At 36.1% G+C, this 12321-nt stretch overlaps 1 protein-coding gene across 5 annotated transcripts in view; it reads right to left on the reverse strand.

Moving 5' to 3' along the window:
* Window positions 1-12321, reverse strand: part of KLF12 (KLF transcription factor 12) — a 418145-nt gene that overhangs the window by 285121 nt on the left and 120703 nt on the right. For all 5 annotated transcript variants that reach the window (XM_044779861.2, XM_044779864.2, XM_070519950.1 and 2 more), the window contains exon 2: window positions 115-178. In XM_044779861.2, the coding sequence (XP_044635796.1) occupies window positions 115-147 (33 nt within the window). In that variant the 5' untranslated portion in view covers window positions 148-178. The remainder of the gene's footprint in view (window positions 1-114; window positions 179-12321) is intronic.

A 12321-nucleotide genomic window follows, 5' to 3' on the forward strand; every position in this document is an offset into this window, starting at 1 on the left:
TACAGAAAGTATTGACCTCTGTCTCACATTCAGACAAGGAAGTGCTCTAATAACTGCCCAAAATAACGTTCAAAATAGGATTTTCACTGCAATTATACAATTTGACTAACCAACCTTTACTGTTTTCCTCTTCATATGGATATTCATTCATCCATTTGTTTCTAGAGTCACATTGATCCTGCAAGAAAAGCACATGAAAACAAATAATGAGAAACAGTTCCACCAGTTGATAACATTCTTTCATTGGGGGTGGAGGGGAATCTTAATTCTGCCATTCTTTAAGCTCTTGACTAATGGAGTGACATAATAATAGCTGGGGAACTTTTTTTTCTTTAGTTGTTTGTTATTTGCTTGCTTTTTAGCAGTCACGTATGTAAAGTGTAAAATGGAGAAAAGAAGGAAGAGAGGCAGAAACATTAGCTATGACACTTAAGACAGATCCCGGGTACAAGATAATGAAGGTTTGGACAAAGGTAAGAGAGAGAAGGGACAAAAAAAGAAAGAGATGCAAAAGAGAGAGGAGCCTGAGAAGAAAATGGCAGAAATCTGTTTAACTGTAAACTTAATATACGAATGTCACAAATACTCCCACCGGAGCACTTGGCTCCATTATTCTTAGCAACTAAGAGATTCTTAAAGTAATGCTGTTTTCCAGAGGAAACAATTTTTTCTTCTCTTTACAGTTGATACAAATGTGTAGAATAATTAATATGAATACTTTGGGGTGGCTCCATGTTGGCCAATACCCAAGCGACTTTTAAAAACTGATCTAAGTTAATACATGTCACATCCCCAAAACTAAACAAATATAAAGTAAATATTTATGTTGCTTCTAAAAACTTCCAAATCCACAGGGCCATTTGAATCTTATCAAATAGAGTTAACCATTGGATTGGAAAGATCTGACTACAATAGACTGTTTGCCTCATTTGGATGTATCTTGAAAGTCCTCCTATTGATTCTCTCAGCATTATGTAACTTGCTTCAGAATTTCCATTTCATGAGGCAGATTTTCTTTGGCATTCAGTGAAGCCAACTTATTAGGCATAGTTGATTTTTTTCTCATTTGGAATTACACTCAAGAGGGGACACGCCCTGGAGTTCTTTGCAGCACCATTCTGTGCCAGCGTCTCCGTATGGCAGCCCTGGGCCAGGCTTCCTTTGCATGTGTTTCCATACATTTGAACAAAAAAAGAGCTCCCTCACTCATAAAGCCTTAAAAGAAATGTAGCAGAATTCACAAGTGCCATGGGCTGGGCCTGTAAAGTGAACTGGACTTTAATTCTATTCCAGTTTTAAATCTCTATCTATGTCTGTATCTGTCTGTCTGTCTCTCTCTCTATATATATATGTCTCTTACGTCTCAAAACACAATCCTTACTAAATACTATAGCTTTTATTACTACTACCAGAAATGCTACTAAAAAGTAAAATAATATAAATGAAATATTTTAATATTGTAATGGCAAACCAGAAATATTCCCTTGAAATTCAGTGTATGATTTTATTTTACATTATGAAACCATAACATGGTATCCCTTGAAAGAATTAAAAAGTCATCTAAAACACCATATTCTTATCACACGTCTTATCCTTTCTAGACTTCAAAATATATCTAAACCATTCAGTTCCACCTTCTTAGCAGAATGTACCAGGAACTTCAAAACTGGCTTCAATCCTATATTCTAATTCTTTATATCTCAAAATGTTGTTTTGTAATTTTTTTTCACATTTTTAGTATACCATAAGCATTTTCACACGATAGTCAACTTATTAATGCTTAATCCAAAATTTATAATACTCTTTGGTAGGAGCCTATAATACTCCACATTGTAGGAATATTTACTCCCTAATTGTGGTCTAATGATTTATGATTTTTTTATACTATTACCAATAACAATTAAACATCCTTCTATGTAAATCTTGTATACACTAGGGCTCTGCTAGCCTGGATGACACCTTTGTGCAACTGGAAAGGATGCCCTCTCTGGACAGATACAGACAGACTCTAATCAGGAGGTGGGAACCAATGATTAGAGTCCAGTGTAGATATCCACTACCACTCACCCCTCGGCCAGGCACCCTCATTCTATACTACTGTACTTAGCTGCTCTACTCTGCACCTTTAATCATTTCCTTACAATATAATTAACAGAAGCATAATTACTGGATCAAAATAATATGAATTTTTTTCAGGCTTTCAAAATACATCACCACATTGCTTTTTAAACAGACTATATATTTACACTAGAATAAATAGTTGCTAACATAGTGCCATTCCCATCTTTATTTCCTAACACAAAACACAGGACCTAGCAAATTTTAGGTGATCAAAAACTATTTGTCAAATGAGTGAAGCTAATAATGAGAAATGGAAGAAAAATCCAATAAAACTCCCCTTTACATCAGTTATGTGGATATTTCTTACCCAAGTAACTCAGGCCTAAATTATATAATTTGTATTTTTAGGTACAATCTGCACACTAAAGTAAACATTAAATTATGTGAACCATACATAACACAGTATCATTCACTTTTAGAGTATTTTGGGATTTACAAAATATCCTAATGATATCATTTGTTCCGAAAGCAGTTCTGCGAGTTGAGCACATGAACTATTTTAAGATCCATTTGACAGTGGGTGATGATCAGAGGTTAATTTTGTACCCAAGGTAACAAGTTAAATAATGTCACGGTCCTCAGTCTTAGTCCCAAAACTTAGTGCACGGCTCCCGGTTCATGGTGGTTTCTCTTTGCAACCATGTACAATTTAAATGCATACCTCTGCATGTTTTAAACCTGAGGGGAGCCTGGTACAATGCTAACTTTTGTTTTCCATTAAACTCAAGCTTCTCAAAGAGCATTCAACATCATCTTTTGTTCTGCAGCGCCCATCTCACACCCCTACACTTCAAGGAGCACAAACGACAGCAAATGAAGACACAGTTCAGAGTTTAGAAGACCTAGTCTCACCTCTGTCATCTACTGGCTGTGTGGCCTTAACAACTCTTCCAACTTCTCTGAGGCTCAATTTCCTTCTCCACAGAAGCAGGAATAATAATCATACCTGGATTATCTACTCCACCTACCCTAATTGAAGGAAAGTTTGTATAGCAATCTGTTGTCCCACAGGTAAGAATTAGCGCTCCTTCATCTACGACCCAGATATCAAACAGGAAAACAATAGGACTTCCCTGAAATGAGCCTACAAGATAGAACAAATGAATCTCTAACTTTATTCACGCTAAGGGGCCTTTGGGTTGTTCCCCTAATCCTCACTAAAATCAAACCATGATATAAAATAGGAAAATGGCACATTTCCAATAACAATAAATATCTCACCAATGTCCTATTTAAAGGATTACTTAACTCTGTCAAACAGGTTTGTGAAATTATCCAGTAAATCTTCCCAAAGCACAGAAGTTTTAAAGGCCACTGTCCTCATCAAAACACTTATCACACGTGGTTTTGGTTCTCACTTTCCTGGCTTCAGAAACGACTCTCAATGGCCAGGCGAGAAAAGCAAAGGTTGGTCACTTATTTCAACATGAAAAACACGAGAAGGAAGAATGGCATAAAATATTACATATTGGAAAGAATTTTAGATTTAAGCAAAAATATTGCTGCCTGGAACCACTGGTAAATACTCGTGCTTTTAGTGGCGAGTCCGGAGAAACTCTAGTTACCTGTTTCTCTTTAGCAGCTACAAGCAACAGAGAAGGATTTTCTAAATTCTTTACTTTCTAACTCCTGTTTTCTCCCCTAAAATTTCTACACACGGTCAGCCAGCTTTCCCTTAGGATTCAAACAGAGTACCCTGGACAACAGGAATGACCTTGGCCAGAATGAAAGTGGATGCTCTCCACCTTAATAAACAAGGAGTTACCTCCGAATAATTACCTCAGAGTACAGGCATTATATTACCCTGTGGTAACAGGCTGCTGGCTCTTCCTCACATCTGAAATGATCTATTATGTTCTCAATCTTTAAAGGTTAGTGTTTAATACATTCTAAATACTTCAGGACCCATAAGTACACTTGTTGCTAGTTCCTCTGAGAATCCCTTTATGTATCTTTAAACAGACACAGAGAAACACATTTTAAAGGTGTTTATAGACATCTAACTAGTCAGGGTATTCCACTCTCTGCCCAAAGGTAATTTAGTTGTTCTGTTTCAAATAAATTGAATTCCAGTGCTAGTACAGCAATCCTATTTGGAATTCTGTCGTCTAGACTCAGCTTTACAAATCATTGCTTCGTTAGTCGTGAGCCTGTGTTTTCAAGCACTGATTTTAAAAAGTCAAGAAATAAAGGTTTATAGACATATTCAATTCAGTTACCATAATTTTTAAAGCTGATTAGGGAACTCGACAGGCAGGCTTTGGGCATTTACGTCTTGAGATATTACACAACAGATCCGTGTCGGCCCCCCTCTGCATCAAGGTTTCTGGTATATAAGTTGCCTTTTTTCATTTAAAGTTATTTCTGTTTGATCTGTCGCAGTGAGTTATCTTGGGAACCAAAAATATTTGAAGGTTAATCTAAATATTTCTGGAGATAAATGCAAATCTAAGTACTACATTTTCATAGGTATTTTGACTTAAAATGAAAAGAGATGCTAAAGGCACAAGCAGTAAGCTTGTTGCTAGGTGACAGGTGACACCTACCGTATGTCTTCTGAACTTGTATCGCATGAGACATCTTACCGCTGAGAAAAGACACAGGGATTTCCATGGTACACACATCATTCTCTATATAGGGAGGCAAACTAGTTTTCAGGTATTTTTTAATATAGACCACAGGTAGTCAGCAAACGTCTGTATGAATATCTGATTTTAGAGATGCCTCTCACAATAAACAGGAAAAGATAGTTTATTTTAATTTTGGATATACGTGGTTCTACATACAAAGTATGGTCTACATACGGAAAACATAATTTTCATGATTCATAATTAAAAAGTGATAATTCTCCGCATCTCAGTTAAGAATTTTCAAACTGTTAATAGAAATCACTTCAACTAGGACAGGTACAGTCCATAGAGAAAGTATTATTCTTATAATAAGGAAACCAATTTTCATTAAATTTATCAACACAAGACCATCAAAGCAAAGATCTGATGAATTAAAAAAGAAAAGCACAAAAACTTCAATGTAGATTATTTCCTGGATATGTTATGTAATTACATATCTACTTTCTAGCATTACCTCCCTTCCTGGAACCAAAAACCCAGACACAAAGTTCCACCCTCCTTTGACTCATCAGGCAAGCCAGGTAACAATATAGAAACGTCAAAGGGCAAGTTGCTTAATTTTTACATGCCCCCTTTTCCTCATTTATTAAACTGGCATTGTAAAACCATTTTGGGGGGGGCCGGCCTGGTGGCATAGCACTCCAGTTCAGTGGCCTGGGGTTAGCAGGTTTGGATTCTGGGCATGGATCTACACACCACTCACCAAGCCATGCTGTGGCAGCGTCCCACATATAAAATAGAGGAAGACTGGCACAGATGTTAGCTCAAGGCCGATCTTACTCTCCAAAAAATACCACCTTTTTTTGGCTAGGGACATTGAAAAGGAGAATGTATACAATATACATACCAGACTATCTGGCACATATTAGTTATCCAACAAATGTCAGTCCCATCTCTACTTCCTACGTGTATAAGTCAAGTGCCAAAACTCCTATTTCCAATTAAACTATCCTGAGGAACGAGCAGTGACCTAATCCAGCCTAAATTACACTTCCTCAATCCACCTTCAATTATGATTGCACGTTTCTTAAGGGAAGGTCCCGGGAACACACAGACAACAGGATCTCCACTCTAGGATCTCACAGTACAGTGTCTATAATTCATCCACTAAGAGAATGCAATGATGTAATAGCTAATAGAAACAGGAGACAGGGAATTCAGGGTCATTAATAGCCCATATTCAATAATAATCCCCTTGGAATTCTGTTAGCTACATACAAAATCAATTGAAAATTCTCCATTTATAAAACTGTTCTTCCTCATTTCCGGCTTTATGTTTCTCTGAAATTATGCTTCCACCTAGGAATTCTTCACTATTAAAAAAAAAAGCAGACAATAATACAGAATGAGCAAACTTTAAGAATTAAGGTCCCACTTGGAGTAAAGTATGCCCTGGAGCTTGAGCAATCATATAAGAACAGAGTTCACTGAACAAACAGCCCATTTTCAGAGGGAGGAGGCAAAGGAAAAGCACACTGACATGGAAATTACTCCTTTAATCTGTTTTCAGCTTCCATTACACCTCGTCATTCTACGCAGACAGAGAACAAATAAACCTTTAAAAGAAAGTAACCATAGCAAAAGAATTCTGCATTTCTTTTGTATATTGTGCTCAATATAATGGTATGAAAAGTAATTTACGTTATGCTAGTACTCAAGTGTAATTGCCATTTTATCAGGAGTGCATAGTCAAAAATCTGATTTGTATCGCAAAGGACTGACAGGATGATTAAATTTTGTCTTCATATGTCTAATTTATGTGATTTACACTGCAACACAAATATGAGCATCTGCAATTTGTATTTGCACATTAAACTACTGCATATAACACTACATTCTTGGCCACACACAAGTTCACATTCCCATATGGAGAACATTCGCATCCTCTCTTAATCCTCCATCAGGACATGTTTTAAACCACCATGCTAAAGAAGTTAAAATCTTTGATGTTTTTAAGAGGCTGGTGTGAGAAAGGGAATAACAGGGTGCCCAGTTATGTATTAATCTCCAGTTCACTTCCCAGCACTTTATGTAAGTATAATGTGGTGGTGTGATTTATATGTAGGAAAGCAAATTTAAAATTTTGAAAACAACTGAAAATAAAATGATAAACACATATGTGGTACCAATTAAAAATGCATAAATCACACAGCTTAAGAATTTTCCTACTACTTCATTTCAAACGCTGTTGTCTGAAGACAGCTGGGTATATATGTTATGGGGTCATTACAAATTTTATACGTTAAAGATCTACGACATATTCAAGAAAACTAAGTTGCCTTATTCAGTATGCAGTAAACATATTTGTTCTTCCTATTAATTACTGCCCTCTATGTTTAGCTTGCCAACACTAAGCAAGATAAATCCCATTGAAATGCACAGTAAACAGTTTGCTTAGGGAGTAAATTTATTTTCTAGTCCATCACAACAATAGATGATTAAAATATGTTGCTTTTATTCAGTTTTGAATTAATTCATGTGAAATAAGACAAATATTTATTAAATTGTGGGAAAAACATTCCATCAAACTGTAAACCAGAATAGAAAAACAAACGGCACGCACTTAATTACAGTTGACATTTGAATGAAATCTGCAATCTCAAAATATTTAACAATAATTAGAAAATATCAAACAAGGCATTTTGAGGATACTTTTATGTTCAACCTCTTCACACATCTGAACCCAAAGACCTTTTAACATAGGCAGATTTTAAAATATAATTTGAAAGATGGATCAAAGAACTGAATGGATTTGCTTTACTGACATTTTAACATACTGATACAGAAACAAGAAGATTTATTTGATATTTTTAATGAACATCTTACAGGTTGCTGAGTGTCTTACTGAACAATAGTTTTGACCAGCTGAACTCATCAATCTAGTTTGTGCATTCAGACATCATAATCATTGCCCTATGTAGCTCATAATCTGGTCCACAACAGATAGCCAGCGGCCATGATAAATACATAATCAATTAGTATTTTTCAATGATGAGCAAATTAGTAGACTATCAAATGCACTGCATAACTATATGCTTCTCTCATAACTAGATAATACCAGAAATCAAAATACTATTTGTTGAGAATGACAATTGATACATTGGGCTGATTCTTGTTTATTAGGATCAAAAAGACCCCTTTAAAAATTGAAAAATACTGAAATTGGAGGTCAACTCAAATATCACCCAAGCAATTTCTAGCAGGTGATGAAGGTCCACTGATTTATTACATGGTACATACATTCTGTTATTAATTCATCCGTGAAGAGCCTATATGACAGGAACCAAGGACATCAAAAATCATACGCCTCAGTACCTGATTCAACGAAGCTCACAGACAACAAAGATGAGACAAACATAAATAAGTAAAATAATTATAACAATAATAGCTGCCATCTACTGAATGCTTACCAGATGCTTTACACTGACTAGGTGCTTTTACATATATTATTTAATAAATTCACATGCAAAGCACGGCTATTTCAATGACCTAGGATTAATACCCAAATTTTAAAATGAAAACAATTGTGATAGAAGTTCATATTCCCTAACCTGTATCAAGCTGACATCCTTAATAACATCAGAGGAGCTCTGGTGAAAGAACCAAGTACAGTGGGCAGTTGAGGGAACCCATGAAGGCTTCACAGAGGAGGTGAAACAAAGCTGAGCTTTAAAAAGTGGCAAAGACAAGGCATTTCAGGGGAAGGGGATGTATTAGGAATTAACACTTTTAAATCTGAGTCTGAGAACGTTCATGTGTATATGTGCAAGCATGTATAATTTACTAGAAATGAATGTGTATACACATACACACACGCACATATATGATGAGCATCCTAGGAATTGGCGTATTTATCCCAGCCAGCCTATGGCACCTAAAGAGGGGCTCTAACATGAAAAAGCAGTCTGTAATGTGGAGAGAAGATTCATTCCCAGTAAATAATAAGAACAATCCTGAAAACTTAACTTCTAGTGTCTTAGGTGCCCATCTGCCTTACAACATAAAGGGATTGATATGTATGCTAAATCAGGAACACTAAAATATGATCTAGAGAAGCTAATTCTATTAAAAATGACTTTAAAAGACCTTTCTCATGAACTGTTATGTTCCATGATTTAAGATACTTCTGACATCTCTGACCCTCATAGATCAGATATTTCAAAATATTTATTATTCAGAAATGAATCAATGAAAATATGCTCATAGATAGCACACACATGTGCACACACACACACGCATACAGCCAAACATTGGTGAAAAACTCTGACTAGAGAGAAATTCCTGAAGTGTATGTAAGTTACACGAGTCAGCTTATCTTTTTTTTTTTTTTTTCATTTTTCTCCCCAAAGCGCCCCGGTACATAGTTGTATATTCTTCGTTGTGGGTCCTTCTAGTTGTGGCATGTGAGACGCTGCCCCAGCGTGGTCTGATGAGCAGTGCCATGTCCGTGCCCAGGATTCGAACCAACGAAACACTGGGCCGCCTGCAGCGGAGCGCGCGAACCTAACCACTCGGCCACGGGGCCAGCCCCTCAGCTTATCTTTTTTTAAAATACTCCAAAAAATTTAAGTGATTTTGAAAAATAACAGTGTCACAGCCAAGGAGTATCAAGAACGTTTTGAAAAATAATCGCAAAACAAAAACTGGCCAACTGCAGGCTTAAAAACCTATTTGGAGACATACATAAAATACTAAAATCAAAATTACCCCTATAAATAAATAATATATGGATTAATCTCTAGTCTAATTTTAAAGAAAAGTTCACAAATGAAATAACTTTATCAAATAATTATTGGGAGTGAGCAGGTTAAGTGCTCACACGTATTTCCCGAATATGCATGGGGAAGGTACTTTTACAGGTTCGTTTAAATACGGTATCGTTCAAACAGCATCTGATTTTAAAAGGACAGTCCTTTAAATTTTCTAACTTTACTCCCAAAGGCAGATAAATACATCTTGGGAGATACAGTCAGGGAGCGCTGCGGGCCAAAGAACATTTTGATGGAATGTTTTTCCCACAATTTAATAAATATTTGTTTTATTTCACATGAATTAATCCAAAACTGGATAAAAGAAACATTTTTTAATCATCTATTTTTGTGATGGCCTAGAAAATAAATTTACTCCCTAAGCAAACTGTTTACTGTGCATGTGAGTGGGATTTATCTTGCTAAGCGTTGGCAAGCTAAACAAAGAGGGCAATAATTAATAGGAAACTGTTCTCTGGGTACAGCGGTGTTAGTTCTCAGTAGTAGTAGTAACAGGAGTAGAGGAAGAGAGGGAGGAGGAGCAACAGTGATTGTAGCATCAGGAAAAACACTGAATTAACACATGCTAGCAACTATTGTAACTACTGACTACTCGTAATATTTCTCACAACCTTCTGAGGTGGTATAATTATTCTCATTTTACAAACATGGAAACACAGAGCAGGTAAGTAACTGGCCTAATAAAATAACAAAACCAGCATGTTAAAATCAGAAGTCAGGCTCCAGTCTTCAGGATTTTAAGTACTACTCTATGATGATTCTTGTACGTAATCTTGGTATGACTTCTGCATGCAATGGCATCTCTCTTTGTGGAAAACAGATATGCAAGCCAACTGCAACAATAGTGTTGGTATTTTCCTCTCAAATAGATTAAAACAAGGTAAATATTTCCGAACTAAATGCATAATCAAGGACAGTTCTCCAACAGAAGAAAAATACATTCCAAACCTAAGGTCATTTGAAATCTTGCCCAAGACCATAATGCAGCCAATGTTTTAAAAGGTTTTTTCCCCCAATTAGAAATTAACACTTTCAATGACTCATTTTTTTTAAGTTTTTAGAGATTTTTAAGATTTTAGAATGTCTGTACAATCATCTACATGAAACCTAAAATTAATGATCTTTTCCTTTCCTCGCCAGTGATATCTAAACACATGCACAGATATAAAAAGAATTTAACTTTTCACATCACAAATAAACTGCATTTGTGGCGGCCCCATGGCCTAGTAACGGTTAAGTTCAGCATGCTTCCCTTTGGCGGCCCGGGTTCAGTTCCTGGACACGGACCTACAGCATTCGTCAGCAGCCACACTGTGGCGGCAACCCACAGACAAAATAGAGGAAGATGGCACAAACATTAGCTCAGGGCTAATCTTCCTCAGGAATAAAAAACAACTGCATTCTTTGATAATGTATTCAATATAGTCAATCCTGAAAATACATTTCAAAGGAGTATTTCTGACCAGTGCTTGAGTCTGTTACACCAAACAGCTATTAAATTACATAATTTCAAAAAGTAATTTATTTTAATTTTGGCAAAATGTTTACCACAGCTCAGAGTGTTTAATTGCAACTAAATTATATTGGATTCTTTTCCGATTCTGAAGGTACTAACATGAATATAATTTTAAACAATCTCAATAAATTAGCCAAATAAAGCGTTTACTTTCATTAATAAAGCTAAGCCAAAATAATACATGCTTTCAAATAGTTAACTTTCTAAAATTCCATTAAAATGTAATATATATATATATATATAACAAACAGGAACTACAAAGTCCCATATCATATGTACTCATTAATTCTCTCATTTATATAATAAATATCCCTCCCTATCACTGGGGATTTAAAGATAAAAAAAGACCTTTTATATCATATATTTTAATATTAAAAAAAGGTTGGAGACGGCATGCTGGCTATCTGGAAACTACTGAGCCTGCTAAAAAAGCATTGATAAATCTGGAACAGTAGCTACCAGGTGTTGTGGTCTGACACACGCTTCATCTCTGCAAAAAGCCATGGTATGGAAGACGAAAACAATGCATTTCAGCTCAGGAGAACCAAGCAGATGACAACATGTTCGTAATCAATAGGGCTATGAAGTAGGCACATGAATCTGCTGTTCAACTTAAATTTGAAAAGAACATTCAACCAGCATCTAAATGAACACAGTGCCACACAAGAGTGAGCCATACGCTCTTTGGAGATCTTTCTGGATGCCAATCTTTGTCCAAAATATATTCGTTTCCTTCATCATGAAGGTTACTGGCTGCTAACTTCCACAATGACATTTCTTTTATTTTCACTCATAAGCTTCCAACTTCAGTATGCTTCCACCTTCAGGCTCAGAAAATGCTTTATGACGTACAGCCCTACTCCAGCTATCCTTTCCTTATTTGGTTCAGGGACTTTATCTCCCCTCACCATATCTGGGTTCTCATTCTGTACTCTTCTCCAGCACAGACATCTTCTCTCCTACCTTAAAAACATTCAGATAATCTCCATCTCAACACTAACTTCCAGCCAGCGCTACTACTACGTGTAATTACACGTAACTACAACACATTTTTTGTCCTTCCTCAGACATGTGATCACAACTCATTAACTCTATTTGTATCCCTTCCCTTTTAAATGGTCTCTTGATCACTGATGTATATTTAGCATTATAGAAAACCTGCACCTGGAAAATTCTCCACCCTCGTTTCAATGAAGTCTCTGATTCTCTTCTCCATTGGATGTATTTTAAATATCCTCCCTCCTACAGATGGGTATCTTCCCAAATTCTCCTTAATTTTAAGATG

The sequence above is a fragment of the Equus asinus genome, chromosome 11 (genome assembly GCF_041296235.1).
Source record: "Equus asinus isolate D_3611 breed Donkey chromosome 11, EquAss-T2T_v2, whole genome shotgun sequence".
Taxonomy (NCBI): Eukaryota; Metazoa; Chordata; class Mammalia; order Perissodactyla; family Equidae; genus Equus; species Equus asinus.